Genomic DNA, 19,598 nt, shown 5'->3' with positions numbered 1-19,598 from the left:
TCTCAGCCTACTTGTCTGGAGAAACAGGGAAGACTGCCTGTGGGTCACTTTCTGCAAGGCTGAAGAGATGACTCTCACTAAGTTAAACAGAGAACAGACTGTTGCTGTTATATTTAGTGTCGGGGGAGGGAATGGAAAGATGCTATCCTAGCCTACTCTCCAAGAGAGATTCCATAGGTGCACAAAGCAATCCTGAAATGAGGGAGAGAAAAAGAGAAAAAGAAAAGTTCAATTCACCAGAATAGCTCATCAACATAAGGTTTCAGTCATGAAATGGATTATTCTAAAATAAATAAAAATAGAAAGGTTGTTTGACTGAATGTCCAGACTTGCCATGCAACCTTCAACATCATTCATTAGCAATGATACAGGATGGGAAAGGTCATTGACTGACAAAGAGCTTGATTGTGGACTGGCATGAATGGCATTACTTTTTCCATCAGGTTCTTTCCATTCATTCTGTCAGAGCTTCATTGTGCGGAGGCAAGACCAAGTTGACCATCTAGTTTAAACTTCCCAATCAAATAAAGCAACTGTGTCATTTTGTGTGAGGACTTAATGACACCTCTGTAGTCTGAAAAAGCTTTTCAGTATGAAAAAACAAGTGTGGTTAGAAAGCAGAATAATTTAATACAGATGTTCTAATCAGCCGTATTCCCTAGAAACCCAGTGGAATTCTAAACAGAGTTGGCAGACTGTCGACTGCACATATGAAAAAAAAACTAAGGCAGCATCTGTTCTGTCCGGAGTATAACATGTCAGAAAAAAATTAGATTATTATTTAAATACATATCTGTAAAAATGTATGTGTACCTCACCCAACTGGTGTTCCCCTGATTTGGAATGTGGAGAGACATTTCTCAACTCTTTTACCTTTAGCCTCATTCAGAAAGAAAAGTTATTTCGTTTTTTGTTTTTCTTTTGAGGAAAACAAGACCCTGAAACTAGATTTGTTTTTTTTCTCCAGAGATACAGCATGGTAACCAACTCTTCTGGCCCATTAACCTGTGCCATCCAAATAAACCAATTAACCTACAAACCCTGTAAGGGTAGGGCGAAACCGAAGCACCTGGAGGAAACCAAACAAAGAAACAGTGAAATTTCTATTAACAAAGAAATAAATTGTAATCCAGTAGCGAGGACAGGGGTGCAGGCAAACCAGGACAAACCACCTGCTCAAATCATGCCACAGAGATCAACCTCTTTCAACTGGCCAACAAAGTAGTCAGACTAACAAGGAATTAAACATTGTTAAGCGAGACATAGGCTCGTCAGTATTTTGACTCAACAAATAGTTTTCGGTTATTCATTTGAAAACTTAAATTGTTCTTGGAAAAAGAGCAGGGCATTTATCTTCAAAAATTATATTGAAATTACTCAAAAGATGTTGTTAAATTGTTAAGCTGATCTCATTGACTGCTTGCAGTCATTTTACAATTTCCAGAACTGCACACAGTGCTCCTTGTGATCTCACCAACATCTCGTACGGTTACAACATGATGTCCCTCTTTCTGTACTGAGTGCCCTGACTTTAAAAGCAAGTGTGCCAAACACCCTTTTCACCATCCTGTCAACCTGTGAGGCCATTTTCATGGAACTATGTACCTATATCCCTAAATCATTTGTTCTCCAACAGATGGCACAAGGTGGCTGCACTGCGTGGGGGTGTGTGGCGGCAGCATGGTTGGCCTTCCTCTCCAGCTCCCCTGGTTGTGCCGGAGGAAGTGACGTCATGCTGTCGACCCTGGTAACGTCATCGCAGGTGGCAGAAGTGATGTCATTGTAGTCTGCCTTCACTGTATGGGTCCTGTTTTGGTTTGGTAAAATGCATTACCTCTTACCTGTGTTAAATTCTATCTGCCATTCTTTGGCACACTTTCACAGTTCATCTAGATCCTGTTTTCAGAGAGAAGCTTCTTCACTATTTGCGAAACCACAAATTTTGCTATTCCCTGCAAATTTCTGTCCCATTCTAACTTTACTGACATTCAAGTCTCTAATGCAGATGACAAGCAACATAAAACTGATTGCAGCTCTTGCATATTTTCATTTGCATTGACATGTAGAGAAATAGCTGTGGTGAATGTAAGCAAGTCCAAACTTTTTCCAATATCGCTTTACAAATTCCAGGACACAGTACTGACAAACTAATTTCAATTTAAAAAAAAAGGAACAAAATTGTTATGTTTTGATTATGTGATCCAATGAACATACTGTTTCAGGTAAGTTACGTAGGACGAGATGTTAATATTCCTTATTGCGCTTCTGAGATTCTGCAGGGTAGCCAAGTGAGTGGTGGCATCTTCTGGATTATCAAGTGGGCACCCTCCTGCCTCAGTGTTTCACTGATAAACCCACAACACCTCTTGAGGGTTTGGCAGTGAATCCTGGTGTCCCAGACTCACCCCCCCCCCCTCCCGATACTATTCACTCACTTGGGAACCCAGATGGAATCCTTTCTCCTCATCCAGTGCTACTGACTACCCTTTCCAACAGCTCTGGAGAGATCTGGTGTATCTTTCCTTGCACTCTCAACTCCCGAAATAGCCTTGATGTCGATGTGGCTACAAATCCTCTGCACCTACTTCAACTAGTCGGACCCTTGCCTTCCAGCCACGTTGCTGCACATCAGCTGTGTGCTCAACTTCCCTCAGTTTCTTGTGCTCATAGGCCTCCTCTATTGCAACCACCCAGGGCACTGTCATTGCTATCCAAGCATCACTTTGATTCTGAAAAACACACATGCATTTTCACACTTTCCAATAAATATTTCATTTCCATAACATTTATTTCTTATACATTTATTGTGATAATTTACGTTCAAAATCTGTTAAATTATCTCAGCAACAGTGGGAGAAAAAAGAGCCATCAATGCTGCTGGCTGGAGTCTTTCATCCTGAAGTCTGTTGTGTTTTTTACTTCCTTGCTTGTAAACTCCTCTTGTTGTTTGCCAGATCTCCTACAGCTGATGCTAAATCAGACCTGCTGTTACAGAAAGAGAAATCCAAGGCATAGAGGCAGCCAGATCTTTGCAAATAGCACTTCAAGGTAGGTCCAAGCCTTTTGCTGTTGGATAGAAAGCTCGAACCAGCATGGAGCTGAAACCTGGACCATTAAAGTTGATAGCTGCAAACCTATATACCTGTATATATACCACGAGTAGCACTCATATTACTATATGATTTAGATGCAGGTCTTGTGCTCTTCACTTTTCTGTTTAATGTGAGATTTGTTTCCTCATCATTTGCAAATCCTGGCCAGAATGGTCCAAGACAAGTCAGAAAGGAACAGCATGTGCATGAATGGATTTAGGTGAGTAGGAGATGAAGAAGTCCAGACCCACTCTCTCGACATCCCCTCCTGGATCCAGTGGTATGGTGAGGTCCATGACAGCTAGGGGAAGTTTGAACTAAAACCCTGAAGGATTATTAATACAAGAGATAAAACTAGGGACACAATGCTAAAATGATACAAAAGGACAAATTAATATAAAGGACAGTTGAATCAACTGATAGTACCATAGTAAAAAGACAAAGCTGGAGAAACTCAGCAGGTCAAGCAGTGTCTTTTATAGAGCAAAGGTAAAAATACATAACTGACTTTTCAGGCTAGAGCCTATCATCGAGGTATGGAAAAATGTCAGCAGGCATCCAAGAAAAGAATGGTGGGGAGGGGGGAGGTGTTTTACAATAAGTTTGACCTGGCAGTCCAAAGTTAGCTAGGTTCCATCCTTCTGTGCATTCAACTATTCAACCTCATTCCTCATATCGGCATTTCCACCCTTTACCTACCTCATATATTTTCTTTCCCAAGTCCTGAGTCAACAATTATTTCATGTAAATTACTTATGAAGTAATTGGTAATTTTTCTCCTTTACCTTACGCTTTTCTTTTGTGCACTTATAATTAATTAATCTCTGCAGCTACAGAGACTTCAGAAGCACAGTGGGTCTGTTCTGAGTTTTTTTTTTCATCTATTCCACTTCCTGTGGTGGTCAACAACGATTAAATCTCTCAGTTAAATCCTGAAACAGCTCTGGACAATAACAAATCATCGAAAATAAAGAAGCTTTTATGGGGCCTCATTAATTATATATTAAACAATTATGCTTCATTCTTTTACAAGATATTTTCAAGTGCTAGACGCTCTTAGTTTACTGGAATGAATGCAAGTGAGTTGCTTCTGACAACAGCAATATTTCTGGCTTTGCAGCTTGCGGCAACTGATGGCACTAAAAGTGGTATTTGGAAGGAAATGCATTTACTCTACTCAATCTAATGATATTAGATGAAATTGTGAAGAGCAGGATAGCTGCAGGAAAGAACATGTCAATGTTTCCATTTATTTCATTTTTGCTACTGCCTTTTTCCAGTTCTAGTTGCTGTTCCTTGTTTTTATTAAAAGTAACACATTCTGATAATTTCAAGGCTATTTATAAAGAAATATCAGTGTTAACAATATTCTTCTGCCTCATATGCTCAAGTGAATACCCCAAGCTTTATTTCCACTCCCCAAGAGCAACTTACATGTATTCACTTGCATTGATCACCTTCCAATTTCAAACTTTCCACTTTTACAATCCTGTCATCCATTTCCTTCACTCTTGAGGTGGTCAGTGCCCCAGAACCAGACCTGATGCACTCAACCAGTCACCTGTGCACAGCAATAAACCTTGCTAGGCAGAATAGCTTGGTTCTGCAGATGGAAATTCCGATCAGAAAAAAACTTTGAGGATGCAGTTAGATGTCTGTCAATGCTGGGGATGTTCAAGTGAAGAATCATGGACTTAAACTGGCACATTGATTGCCAGATTTGGGGCAGTCAGCAATTAGAGATCCACTATTTGCTGAGTTTGCCTTAGACTCTGAGTCAACAGTTGCAAGAGACATGAGTGCATAATCCTTGCTGACATTTGATTGTCACAGCGAGTAAATTCCAGCAAAATCATTAAATCCCATCTAATGGTGCATACAGCATGAAATATTCTACTGCATCATTCAAAGTGAAGGAAAAATGAATTGTGTTCTGACCATTATTTTTTTCTCTTATCAACAACTTTTACAACAAATTGATTTTGGATAAATGAACAACTAGACTGAATTTTCTGGTAATATCACAGACTAGGTAGTGTCTGCAGTGAGAAAAATAATGTTAACATTTCAGATCAAGCTTTTATCAGAAATGGAAAATATTAAAGAGAAAACAAAGTTAAGATACAAGGAGGGCGAGAAGTGAATAAAAAGGATGATAAATGATCAGGTGGATAGGATTGAAAAAGAATGGCCATGGAATATTTTTTTTAAAAGTAAAAGGTAAATCAAAGGTGTAAATGGGAATAGAATCATTATCTGAAATGGATAGTTGCAATTTTAGGCCATCAACCATTGAGTTAGTTGAGAAACATTTTGAGATGTCCTGAGAATCTGAAAGAGACAATAAGAAATAAATGGTGTATTTCCTGGATTGTAAATGGCAATACAGATTGATCATATTTTTCAGTGTTTGGAACAAATGTCAGATTTGGAAGTTGAACTACCTCATATCAATAATATATTTCAGAAAGGAGGACATATTGAAATGAGATTTGATGCATGACTACATAATCTTCTGCTGTTAATCACAAGTAGACCGTTGTTAATAAAGGATCTTAGTTGATAGCACTGTTTGGCCATAGAATAAAAATATTTGCCAATATTCCAACGCTTAAGGCGAGGGTGGGGTTTCTTGCCACTTGAGGAAGCAGAACCGTAATCATGTGGAATTAAGAGAAAATGGGATTCATTATATAGAGCATAGGGATATATGCAGTGGATCTGGATTGTAGCCATTGGCTTCAACATGGAATGAGTGGCAATATTTTTAAGAATGAACGGTATTGTCAAAGTCTGGGGGAGCAGATATTGTACAGAACGATACAGTTACATGCAAAAGAAGGAACATGATATTGCTGTGGCTGGTCATGCTAGAGACATTAAACTAAGTGGTGAGTTTAGTTGTGCCCAAACAAACCATTGGATAGGTGATCTTGTAATGCACCTACAAGTCTGTAACTCATAGGTACTGGCAGAAAACAGTCACAGACTGCAATCCCAATGGACTAAATCAAACTCAGATTTGAGCTCGATGCTCTGAGTTCAATTATGATGTGAAGGTAGCTAATACATTCTTAAGATTGGTACAATGATGTAATTCTGGACTGATGCCATACTGTTAAAACAGTAGTGATTTCTCTCTGGGACACCTTTTTAACTTGTGTTTCTGGCTCCAATTATCTTTTGTGAAATTAGCTCAGTATTCTCAGTTAAATCACGTTAAAGTATGGGTCAGCACCATCACCACGAGAAGCAATGCCAGAGTTTCAGGAGCTCGGGACTCAAAAGAAAATTCATTTGGACCAATTTGCTTGTGCTAACATTTTGAAAGGATTATGCAATTTGGACCCCACCCCACTGAAGTTTTTTCCCCCCAATGACCCAACAAAAAAGTTATTTGGAATACCTCTTTGAATGAAAACTGACACTATTCAGATAGTGGTATCTGTCCAACTGGTTTTGCCCTAGTACAACATTTCACATCAGTGCATTTCTCAGATGCCAATCCATTTTTCCAGATTACAGAGTCTTGTTCAGAAATGGGCCCTTTGGCCCACAGTGCCCACGCCAACCATCAGGCACCCATTTATACTGATCCTACTCTAACTTATTCTCCCCACATTCCTCTCTCCCCCCCGCCCCCCCAAACCAATAGAACCAAAGATTCTACCATTCATTTTTAATAACTAGTTAATTTACCAAACTGCCACACATTTTTAGGATGTAGGAGGCAACTGGAGCACCAGAAAGTAGATTGGGAACCAGGAGAATGTGCAAAGACCTTGGACAGGTGTAGCTTACTTTTAAAATGTGCTGAACTAGTGATTATAGTAAGATTCATATCATTATAAACAATCCCTTCAATGGTAGAGAATCATATTTAAGACCTGTATCATATGAAGAATCTATGAAACTGAATGTGAAACAATATAGCATTCTATCTATTTATTTATTTATTTATTTTTAAACTTTATTTAAAGATTTTATCACAAGAATAAAAAGAAAAATTACATTTAAAGAAAAGATAAAAAATAAAATAATAAGATTACAATACAACATTAGTAACCTAACTTAAATCCAACTAACCCCCCCCCCCCCCCCATATGGCCACTAAGAAAAAAAATAAAATCTATATTAAAAAAAACCCACCCTTCCCCCCAAAAATAAAGAGTGAAGAGTTAATAAAATCAATAAAATTATATATATATTAAAAAAACACTCACCTACAAGAAAAATAATAATGAAAAAAAAGAATCATCAAATCTAAAATATCACACTTAAAAACATATTTAAGTCAAACTTAATTGCATGTACTTAACAAATGGAGTCCACTTCAGCTTATAAAAAGACATCTTATTTTGAATTGAGAAAGATATATTTTCCATAATTAAACAGGATTTCATCTCTAAGCACCACCTATCCAAAGTTAATATATTTCTATCTTTCCAAGTAAGCGCTATACATTTCTTGTCCACCGCTAAGGCTAAATAGATAAAAGAAATCTGATAATCATTTAATTCTAAGTCAATTAATGATTGCATATTCCCTAATAAAAATATATCAGGATCTAATACAACATCAGGATCCACCAAGTATAATAAGACATCATCAGCAAATAAATTAATCTTATATTCCTCATTCAAAACTCTCATACCCTTAACATTTTCATTTTGACGTATTAATTGTGCCAAAGGTTCAATAACTATAGCAAATAAAGCGGGTGACAATGGACATCCTTGTCTAGTAGACCTTGTTAAATCAAAAGATTCTGAAATCTGCCCATTGGTAGCAACTCTAACCTTCGGACTATTATATAAAGCCTTTATCAATCCAATAAACGAGGAACCAAAGCAAAACATCTCATGTACTTTAAATAAAAACTTCCATTCCACTCTATCAAAAGCCTTTTCTGCATCTAATGAAACCACTATTGGATAATTCATTTGAAATTTAGATTTATTTATCAAAGTAATTAAACACAAAATATTATCAGACGCATATCTATTTTTTATAAATCCTGTTTGGTCTTTATGTATTATTTTAGGTAAATTCTGAGCTAATCTATTAGCCATAACTTTAGCTACAATTTTATAATCTACATTTAGCAACAATATTGGTCGATAAGAAGAAACCTGTAAAGGATCTTTTTTTTTTGGTATAACTATAATTATTGCATTAGAACAAGATTCAGGTAGTTGACAAGTTTTATAAATTTGCTGTATTACATCCTTATAAATAAAAGATACATCAACATAAAAAGTTTTATAAAATTCTATAGAAAACTCATCTTCACCAGGTGCCTTTCCATTTGGCATATCTCTTATCGCCATTTCAATTTCATTTTCTGTAAAAGATTTATCCAACTCTTGTCTATCTTCTTGATTCAGTTGTGGCAATTTAATATTTTTCAAAAAAGAATCTATTGCATCTTCAGTTACATCTTTACATTCAGAAGTATATAATTTTTAATAAAAATTACAAAATTCCTCATTAATTTCGTTTTGTCTAAAAATAATACCCGATTTCTTTCTAATTGCTGGTATAATCCTAGATAATTGTTCCTTTTTTAACTGCCATGATAAAAGTTTATGAGCTTTCTCACCCCATTCATAAAACTTATGTTTAGTTCGATTCATTAAACATTCAAACCAATATGTTTGTAATTCATTATATTTAAATTTTAAATTAGTTAACTGATTCTTTTGCATTTCGGTAGCATTTTTTTAAAATTCTTTTTCAATAAGTTATTCTTTTTCTCTAAATCTTCAATCTCTCTAAGTCTCTCTTTCTTTACTTTAGAAGCATAACTAATAATTTGACCTCATAAAAAAGCTTTCATTGCATCCCATAAAACAAACTGACTAGAAACAGAATTACTATTATTACTAATAAAAACCTCAATTTGTTTTTTTAAATAATTAATAAACTCTGGTTTTTGTAATAGCATAGTATTAAATCTCCATCTTGGAGTTCTCTGAACATCTTGTGAACTCTGGTATTCTAATAATAATAATGAATGATCTGAAACTAACCTAGCCTTATAATCCACAGATATAACCTTATCCTGCAAATGTGTTGAAATTAAAGAAATAATCAATTCTTGAAAAAGAATTATGGCGTGAGGAATAAAAAGAAAAATCTTTCTCTGTAGGATTAAATCTCCGCCAAATATCAACTAAATTCAAATCTGTCATCATATTAGTCACTTGCACTGCCATCTTAGATTTCTTAATTACTCTTGGATACTTGTCCAATAAAGGCTCCAACACCACATTTAAATCTCCCCCAATCATCACATTAGAATTTGCTTGTCCAAGTAATAAAGACATATCCACAACAAAAGCTGTATCCTCAACATTTTGAGCATAAACGTCAAGCAAAGTCCATGCCTCATTAAAAATTGTACAATTCAATTTTAATAATCTTCCACCATTTTTTTCTTCATTCTGTAACTGAAATGGTAGATTCTTGAGCACCAAAATTGCCACTCCTTTCGCCTTTGAATTGAATGAGGAATAAAAAATTGTCCAACCTATTCACGTTTAAGTTTCAAATGTTCCTTATCTGTTAAATGAGTTTCCTGTAAAAAAGCCACATCAACTTTTAATTTTTTTTAAGTAAGCAAGTACTTTCTTATGCTTAATAGGATTATTTAAACCCTGAACATTAAGAGAAGCGAACTTTAACTTAGACATTTCTTACAACAACGCAAACAAACAACAAAAAAGAAAGAAAAAAAGAGAAAAAAAGAAGAAAAAAAACAAGAAAAGAGGAAAAAAAACCCTCCCCTTATCCCCTCTTAAAACTACAAGAAAAAAAAGAAATACATTTTTCTTTAAAAAGAAATAATAAAAAAAACTTCACTCCTAAATCCAAAAATTAGTAAAAAAATACAGGTAAGAGGTTACAACCACCTCCTCCTGTCTTAACCACACAATGCGGTAACTCCCACAAAATATTGGGTGTGAGATAACTCACACGTAGCTGAAGACTTCTGGAAAATAATGCCCACCCAGCTCCCTCTCCCAACTCCCATTTCACATTAAACCATCATCATTATCTAAAATCTTCTCAGAAAATTTTTTTTTTTAATCAACTTTGTCACTCCGACCACTATTGCTTCCATTTCTTCTTGAAATTCGACTCCCATCTTGCATCTCCACTCTCTTTGGAGACCGTGGTGACTACGTCGTTCCTGAAATTGCGTAATTGGTAACGATTGAGCAAAGTCCATAGCTTCCTTAGGGTTATCAAAAAATTTTGGTTGATTTCCATCTTGAAAAATATTCAATACTGCAGGGTATCTAAATGTTGCTTTATATCCTTTTTTCCATAGCACTTCTTTCACAGAATTAAATTCACGTCGTTGAGACATAACTTCTTGACTTAAGTCCGGATAAAAAAAAACACGATTATTCTGAACCATCAAAGGAGATCTATTTTGTTGCGCATTTCTAATAGCCACATGTAAAATAGACAATAGACAATAGGAGCTGGAGTAGGCCCTTCGGCCTGTCGAGCCAGCACCGCCATTTTACAGATCATGGCTGATCACTACTATCAGTACCCCTTTCCAGCCTTATCCCCATAACCCTTAACTCCTTTGCCCACTAGAGTCTTATCTAACTCTCTTTTGAACATAATCAGCGAATCTGCCTCTAACACCCTCTGTGGCAGAGCATTCCACAGATTCACACTTCTCTGGGTAAAAAAATGTTTTCTCATCTCCATCCTAAAGAGCCTACCCTGTATTCTTAAACTATGCCCTCTAGTCCTCATCTCCCCCATCATTGGGAACAAGTAATCCGACTTCACCCTGTCTATCCCCCTGATAATTTTGTATACCTCAATCATGTCCCCCCTCATCCTTCTAAACTCCATCGGATACAAGTCCAGTTTTTCTAGTCTTTGAGCATATGTCAACCCCGCCATCCCTGGAACTAACCTTGTAAATCTGCGCTGCACACCCTCTATAGCTAGTATGTCCTTCCTCAAAATTGGAGACCAGAACTGGATGCAATACTCCAGGTGGGGTCTCACCAGGGTCCTGTACAACTGCAGAAGGGCGTCTCTGTTCCTATACTCCAATCCCCTCTTTATGAAAGCCAACATGCCATTTGCCTTCTTCACACCTTTCTGAACCTGCATGTTAGCCTTCAGTTTGACCGGTGAACAAGTACACCCAGATCCATTTGCACCTCCCCACTCCCTAGTTTGTCTCTATTTAAATAATACTCAGCTTTCCTATTATTGCCCCCAAAATGGATAACCTCACATTTGCTCACATTGAACGTCATCTTCCATTCAGCAGCCCACTCCCCCAACCTGTCCAAGTCCCTCTGCATTTTCCTGACATCCTCCTCACACCCCACACCGCCACCCAGTTTAGTGTCATCTGCAAATTTGCTCATGTTATTAATAATCCCCTCATCCAAATCATTTACATAAATTACAAACAACTGAGGACCCAATACCGATCCCTGTGGCACTCCACTCGTCACATCCTGCCATCCTGAAAAAGACCCGCTTACTCCAACCCTTTGTTTCCTATTTCTTAACCAATTTCCTATCCATGTCAGCACCTTACCTCCAATACCATGCTCCCTGATCTTGCCCACTAGTCTCCCGTGCAGTACTTTATCAAAGGCCTTCTGGAAGTCCAAATACACCACATCCACTGGTTCTCCCAAGTCCACCCTCCTTGTCACATCCTCGAAAAATTCCAGAAGGTTAGTCAAGCATGACTTACCCTTAAGGAATCCATGCTGACTAGCCCTTATACTATTATTTCTGCCTAAATGTTCTGCTATTACTCCTTTTATGATAGATTCCAATATCTTCCCCACCTGTTTTCTCCCTCCCTCCCTTCTTATCTCTATCATAATAGTTTAAACAATGAACCAGAACAGGTCTTGGATTCTGTCCTGAAAAAGGCTTTCTTCTCAAAGCTCTATGAGCACGTTCCAATATTAAGCCCTCCGGGAACTTATCTTGTCCTAACACTTGTGGAATCCATTCGGTAAAAATTTTTCTTGGATCTGGTCCTTCTATATCTTCTGGCAAACCAACAATTTTTACGTTGTTCCGTCTAGACTGATTCTCCAAATAGTCAACCTTTTTCACTAAATTTTTATTCTGGATTTGTAAAATTTCAATTGTTTTATTTACATCTTGTAATTGATCTTCTACCTCGACTATACCTTGGTCACAAACATCAAGTCTTTCACTCGTTTCAAGCTTAAAAGCTTCATAATCGACCATCTGTTGAGTATTAATATCCACCAAGGTATTAAGCTTAGTGTTAACTTGAACTAAAGATTTACCTATCTCTTTTATTGAAGAAGATAACTTAAATTCAAGATTCTTAATAAGCATATCAACTGGAATAGATTCAGGTACAATAGGATCCTGCTGTTTCCGAATAACCAAAGGATCTTCCATTCCTTCCCTTAGTTTAACTGCTTTTCTTGCAGTATGACTACGTGTAGAAACCCCTGCCACAACTTCCTCAGCAGTATCAGAGGAGTGATAGTCAGGGTTATCCTTAACCCATATTGTATCAAGAGCCTTCGTTACATCAAAATCTACTGAAGCCTTCATAACTGGTGGTGCATTTCGCAGCACCACCGCTACATCGATCGGTGGACGTCTCTTTAAAGTCGGGTCTTCAGCTGGCGGCGTCCCAGCTGTTTCAACTGTCAAAAGTTCAGTGACAGCGCTCATAGCGGGCGTTGATTGAAATACACGCGTCTGGCTAGCCCTTTGTTCCAAAGGCTGCCGGGCGCCATCTTTAAAGAGCCCGACCGGTAAAGAGCGGAGCTCCGTTGCCGAGTCTTGCACTTCTTCTTCTGGATCCATTCCGCGCTGAGTCCTGGCTTCTTGTAAACAGGTAGGCTCAGATAACTTCGGGAAATACGGTTTCTTAGCGATCTGTTGCCGTTTTTTTAAACTTTTTTAACAATTGTACCATTAGGAGCTAATTCAAAACCTCTAACTATTTATAAACTTTTAAAAAAGTTTTAACGGGCACTTATACACAAAACAATAACAAAGAGTCAGGAGAGGACTGGAAGGCACGTCTATTCCTTAAGCCATCTTGCCACGCCCCCCACAATGTAGCATTCTTGAGAATTTTTTTTGATGACAACATAGTAAGACACAATCTTGTTTAGATGAAAGTACAGAATTACATCGCCATCCCTCTATTTAGTCACATGCTCAGTTCCCAAATGTGCTTTCATGAACCCAAATACCATTCAACTTTACTTCACATAAAGAAAGCCAAGTAGAACAGCACTATTAATTCCTGCAAACCTCTATCTTATTTGAAGGTTTTAGCTCCTTTAGGCAAAAGAAGATCAAAGACACCTAGTTTGGATTGAGGATCGTATTGGATACTGCTTCTGACCAAGTTTCCACAGGTCTTACCAAAAGTGCAAAAGATGGAAATACATCAATCTGACATTCTTCAGTTGGATTTCAGGGATCAGGAGAAACTCCCTGAATCACTCGCCATACCTTTTCTTCATCAGTTTGTATTGCTCTGTTGCTTGGATCGATTTTAAGAGCTGCTTCATAATCTAGAAGACCCTCCACGTACAATTCCAGCTCACAAATGCAGCCCCTCTTCTGACATGAGCTTTCAGTTTGCTTTCATCATCGTTTGGAACTACAGGAGTTAACCAATCAAGTGCCTTGGAATAGTCTTCAAGGGTTTTGTGCAGATTTCCTAGCTTGAGGTGGGTTGCAGCCTGACTCAGGTATAAAAAAAGGGAAGTTTCTTATTTAGTATTATTCCAAATTTATAGCTGCAAGATAATTTTCCAGTACAAACAGCTTGTTCCCTTTGTCATTCAGCCAGTACGCATTTCTTTCCAATCTTCTTTTAAATCTTTAAAGTCAGGGGCATGTACATCATTGGCTTCATTATTTTTGCTGTTATTTTTGCTTGTAAGTTGCAATGTTGACAAGTTGAAGCTCATCAACAAATCTTAACATTGGAATCAGCATTTCTAAGTTCAGGTGCTTTATATTTCAGAGAAACAGCTATCCTATAGTTGCCACAAAGTTGCTGGAGAAACTTCAACAAGTCACACAGCATTCTTTATGTAGCAAAGATAAAGATACATAACCAATGTTTTGGGCCTGAGCCCTTCATAGTTTGAGCAAAAAGCAGGCAGCACCTGAATAATTTGATGGGCGGAGAAGCAGAGGGAGGAACACAGGTGGGCTGGTGCAAGATTTTAAAAAAAGATGACAAGTGATTGAGGGGACAGCTCTCAGAAAGGAGAGGGAAGGGGAAGAGAGAGGAGTAACCTAACGGAAACCAGAAAATTTGATGTTAATACCATCCGATTAGAGAATGTCCAGAGAGAATATTAGATGTTGCTCCTCCAATTTTCAAGTGGCTTTTGTTTGGCAGTGCACGAGGCCATGGAAATGCCACCCAGCTGGAAGGAGGCGATAATCACAGCTGTACTGAAAGGAGGCAAGGAGAAAATGGAATGTGGGTCATTTAGACCAATATCTGTTCTTAATGTAGATTATAAATTATTTACCTCCATTATGGCCAACGATTAGAAGAGTTTTTACCTATATTGATACATAATGATCCGACAGATTTTATACAACGCCAAACACAAGACAATATATGAAGGACTCTTCACATTATGGATCAGATACAAAAATAAAATTAAAACAAGAGTTATTAGGTGTGGACGCTGAAAAGGCATTTGACTTGGTTAAATGGAATTTTCTTTACAGAGTTTTACATAGATTTGTTTTACATTATACAATTATTAAAACTCTACAGGCACTATATGACAATCCTACTGCTAGGATTAAAATCAATGGATATTTATCAAATAGTTTTATACTGGAAAGGGGTGCGAGACAGAGTTGTCAATGCTCCATCATATTTGGAACCATTAGTTCAATGCATCAGGCAGAATGAGGATATCAGGGGAATTACTCTTAAAGGGACAGAGCACAAATTGGTCTGTTATGCAGATGACATTTTGTTATATTTAGGGCAACTAACATATGCTTTACCTAAACTGATGCACTCCTTTGAACAATATGGTCAATTATCAGGATACAAGATTAACATCGCTAAAATCCAACTACTCTCATATAACTATAGACCACCAAGAGAAATTGAAAGCAGCTATTTCTGGGCATGGCATCATTATGCCAAAAGATTTGCCAAAGTTATTAGAATACAATTATTTGCCTATATTTTTAAAAAAATCAAGGAAGATATTATAAGTTGGAACCTAATTCCTTTTTAAATTCTCTGTTCAAAGATTGAATCCATTAAAAAATATTTTTTTTCCAGTCTATATTATCTTTTTCAGGCCCTGCCAATAGATAAATCAATTTAATAAATTGGATAAAAATGTTATTAAGATACATATGGCAAGGTAAAAGGCCTAGAGTTTGTCTCAAAACTTTGCAATTAGCCAGGGAAAGGGGGGGATGGGGGCCGATCTTCTCTTAAAGATTATTATTTTGCAGTGCAGCTGAGAGCTGTGATATGCTGTTGTAACCCATCACATGATGCCCAATGGAAAAATACTGAGGAGAAGATATTTTCAATCCCCATACAAGCAATTTTGGCTGATAACAAACTAAAACAATACATAAATAGTATTGATAACCCATGGGTGAAATAGACTCTAAAAATATGGAAAAATACTATAAAAGAATAGAAACTGGAGGGAGATAATGCAATTTTTAAATGGTGTGCTTGTGACTCCATTTTGGTGGCAAATAAATTGGATGCTAGATTTAAGGACTGGATAGCTAAAAGAGAAAAGCGAGACTTTTATTGGTATTTGCAGATGCAACATTATGTTAATAGGAGAATTAAAAATGTAACCAAGGCAAGTACATGTTTGATAGGACTGTTTATAAAAGCATATAATTCAGATAATGGTATTAAAATAATTTCAAGTGCATATAAGGATCTGTCATATATTAAAATACACTTGACTTCATACATTAAAACAAAATGGGAAAAGGAAGGAGGGATAACTTTATCTGAAAGAGAATGGACAATAATATGGAGGTATCAATGGAAGTGAGCAGTTCACAGAAATGGAGGGAGTTTGTGTGGAAAAACCTGATATGATACTTTATTATACCCTCTCATAAATCTCATTATGATAGTAACTCCCTGTTTGCTGAAGAAATTGTGGAAATCAAAATGCAAACCCTTACCTTATTTTTTAGGAGTGCCCTGCTATCAAAAATTATTGGAGAGGGATACACCATGCCCTACAAAAAAAATTTAAATGTGAAATACCCGAGTAAGTAAGATCATATATTTTTAATATTTTATTTTTAAAAAACTCAAGAAAACATATACAAAGAATACAAGACATTTACTTATCACATAATATAATATCCATATATATAATAAAAATAAAGTATTTTCCCCTTCCCCAGACATTAAATAAACCATAAAAGACAAAGGAAAAAAATTAAGTTAAAAATTAAAATTAAAACTAAATATTAATACACTTTGTCTGTACCACAACTTTAATTTAGTCTCTTTATCTGTCAGGATGGTTTGTATCTTAATTTTTTTTCCTTAAGGGGCGGGGTATAGATCATATCTGTGCACCGATATGCCTCATGTACGGCTGCCACATTTCAATGAACGTCTCATACTTCTTTCTCAAATTATAAGTAATCTTCTCCAGGGGAATGCAACTTTGCATTTCCATACTCCATCGTGCAATACTAAGTTGAATGTTGGACTTCCATGCAACCACTATACTTTTCCTGGCTACTGACAAAGTGATCTTCACAAAATGAATTTGGTGCTTGGATAATCTAAACTGCACTTCACTAATATCTCCCAGAAGGAACAATTCTGGGTCTTATGGAAACTCTACTTCTGTAATTTTTTTTAAAGATGTCCTCCAGGTCTACCTAGAAGGATCTCACTTTCATACATAGCCATGTGGAGTGGATAAAGGTTCCAATCTCTTCTTCTTTCTTTGTCTTGGCTTTGCGGACGGAGATTTATGGAGGGGTAATGTCCACGTCAGCTGCAGGCTCGTTTGTGGCTGACAAGTCCGATGCGGGACAGGCAGACACGATTGCAACGGATGCAGGGGAAAATTGGTTGGTTGGGGTTGGGTGTTGGGTTTTTCCTCCTTTGTCTTTTGTCAGTGAGGTGGGCTCTGCGGTCTTCTTCAAAGGAGGTTGCTGCCCGCCAAACTGTGAGGCGCCAAGATGCACAGTTTGAGGCGAGATCAGCCCACTGGCGGTGGTCAATGTGGCAGGCACCAAGAGATTTCTTTAGGCAGTCCTTGTACCTCTTCTTTGGTGTACCTCTGTCACGGTGGCCAGTGGAGAGCTCGCCATATAACACGATCTTGGGAAGGCGATGGTCCTCCATTCTGGAGACGTGACCTAACCAGCGCAGTTGGATTTTCAGCAGCGTGGATTCGATGCTGTTGGCCTCTGCCATCTCAAGTACTTCGATGTTAGGGATGAAGTCGCTCCAATGAATGTTGAGGATGGAGCAGAGACAACGCTGGTGGAAGCGTTCTAGGAGCCGTAGGTGATGCCGGTAGAGGACCCATGATTCGGAGCCGAACAGGAGTGTGGGTATGACAACGGCTCTGTATACGCTAATCTTTGTGAGGTTTTTCAGTTGGTTGTTTTTCCAGACTCTTTTGTGTAGTCTTCCAAAGGCACTATTTGCCTTGGCGAGTCTGTGTCTATCTCGTTGTCGATCCTTGCATCCAATGAAATGGTGCAGTCAAGATAGATAAACTGGTTGACCGTTTTGAGTTTTGTGTGCCCGATGGAGATGTGGGGGGGCTTGGTAGTCATGGTGGGGAGCTGGCTGATGGAGGACTTCAGTTTTCTTCAGGCTGACTTCCAGGCCAAACATTTTGGCAGTTTCCGCAAAACAGGACGTTAAGCGCTGAAGAGCTGGCTCTGAATGGGCAACTAAAGTGGCATCGTCTGCAAAGAGTAGTTCACGGACAAGTTGCTCTTGTGTCTTGGTGTGAGCTTGCAGGCACCTCAGATTGAAGAGACTGCCATCTGTGCGGTACCGGATGTAAACAGCGTCTTAATTGTTGAGGTCTTTCATGGCTTGTTTCAGCATCATGCTGAAGAAGATTGAAAAGAGGGTTGGTGCGAGAACGCAGCCTTGCTTCACACCATTGTTAATGGAGAAGGGTTCAGAGAGCTCATTGCTGTATCTGACCTGACCTTGTTGGTTTTCGTGCAGTTGGATAGCCATGTTGAGGAACTCTCTACACCACTACACCACATCTGAAACACGTATCCAAAATTTCTGACTTTGATTAATGTAATTTTTGCGGTATGAGGTACATCTGATGCAGGAAATTGTACTGCACCAGCATGTATCTAGCATTGATAATCCCGGTCATGCTGTTTAGACACAAGTCTTCCCACCAATTTTCATTAATCGTTGTACCCAAGTCTGACTCCCATCTTTCCCTTGACCGGTGTAATCCCAGTTTCAGGCCCTGAGTCCATATATTTTGAGAATGTACCTTAAGAATGGTTGAAAAAAGATAAATATTTAATGAAACTACTGCTGGTGACTGACAAAAGGACTATTACCAGGAAATGGTTCACAGGAGAGCCCAACTTTAAAGGCATGGAAGGAAATTATAATGGACATTTATAAAATGGAGAAGATAACAGCATCTGTTAATCATAAGTTGGAACAATTTGATTCATACTGGGAAAAATGGTTTAACTACATAATACCTCATAGGCCTGAGCTTATTCTTAGAAATCAATAAGTATGTTGTCGAAAAAAATCACTCCCTACTTGTATATAGTTTTCTTCTTTTTCTTGTTCTGACTTTTCTCTTCTCCCTGTAAGTGTATACCTCAGATAAATATCATGTGGAAAATTGAGGCAAATATGAATATATGATATATATGTACAATATCTGAATACATCTTATGGAAATGTTTGTTTAAGTTTCAATAAAAAAAAATAAAGGACAGACTTATCACGAGTGGGCATGAATTATCCTTGAAACCCTGAATTATCCTTGGCACCACATTTGCCATCCACCAGTCTTCTGGAACTGCTCCTGTACTCAGCGATGTTAAAAATGTCTTTAAAAGACCCCAAAATTTCCTTTCTGTCTTCCCATAATGTTCTGCAATGCACCTAGATCTTGATATGACTTTAGTCTGTTCACACCTCTTCACTACTGATGCAGACATGCCTTAGGCTATCTTTAGTTACCTCCTTCCCTTCCCATACCTGCTTATCCTGCTCCACAGTAAACACTTTTACAAAATATTAATGTAAGAACTTCCCAGTTCCTCCTGGCTCTAAACGTGAACACCCATCCTGATCCTTGAATCGATCATGTTTTGTTCTCCCCACATTTCCATCACACTCTAGATTCTACCATTTACCTGCACAATTTACACTGGACAATTAACTTAAAACCCATGCACTTTTGGGAGTAACCAGAGCAAACAGATGAA

The 19,598-nt window shown here is 37.7% G+C and overlaps 1 protein-coding gene across 10 annotated transcripts in view; it reads right to left on the bottom strand.

Moving 5' to 3' along the window:
• Window positions 1–19,598, bottom strand: part of LOC138763479 (dynein axonemal assembly factor 4-like) — a 141,026-nt gene that overhangs the window by 77,054 nt on the left and 44,374 nt on the right. For 4 of the 10 annotated variants that reach the window (XR_011357597.1, XM_069937696.1, XM_069937700.1 and 1 more), the window contains 3 exons: window positions 18,922–18,968; window positions 16,314–16,370; window positions 13,245–13,843 (listed from right to left, as the gene is read on the bottom strand). The exons of 1 other annotated variant lie outside the window; for it this stretch is intronic. Coding sequence is in view for 7 of the 9 variants with exons in the window: in XM_069937696.1 (XP_069793797.1) it covers window positions 13,673–13,843; window positions 16,314–16,370; window positions 18,922–18,968 (275 nt within the window). In the remaining 2 variants the exon portion in view is untranslated. Of the gene's footprint in view, window positions 1–13,244; window positions 13,844–16,313; window positions 16,371–18,921; window positions 18,969–19,598 lie in introns of those variants that run through there. 5 more of the 10 variants (XM_069937698.1, XM_069937697.1, XM_069937701.1 and 2 more) reach the window with 3 other exon arrangements.

The sequence above is a fragment of the Narcine bancroftii genome, chromosome 5 (assembly GCF_036971445.1).
Source record: "Narcine bancroftii isolate sNarBan1 chromosome 5, sNarBan1.hap1, whole genome shotgun sequence".
Lineage (NCBI taxonomy): Eukaryota > Metazoa > Chordata > Chondrichthyes > Torpediniformes > Narcinidae > Narcine > Narcine bancroftii.
The sequence above is the reverse complement of the archived record's forward strand: the minus strand, read 5'-3'. Positions and strand labels throughout refer to the sequence as shown.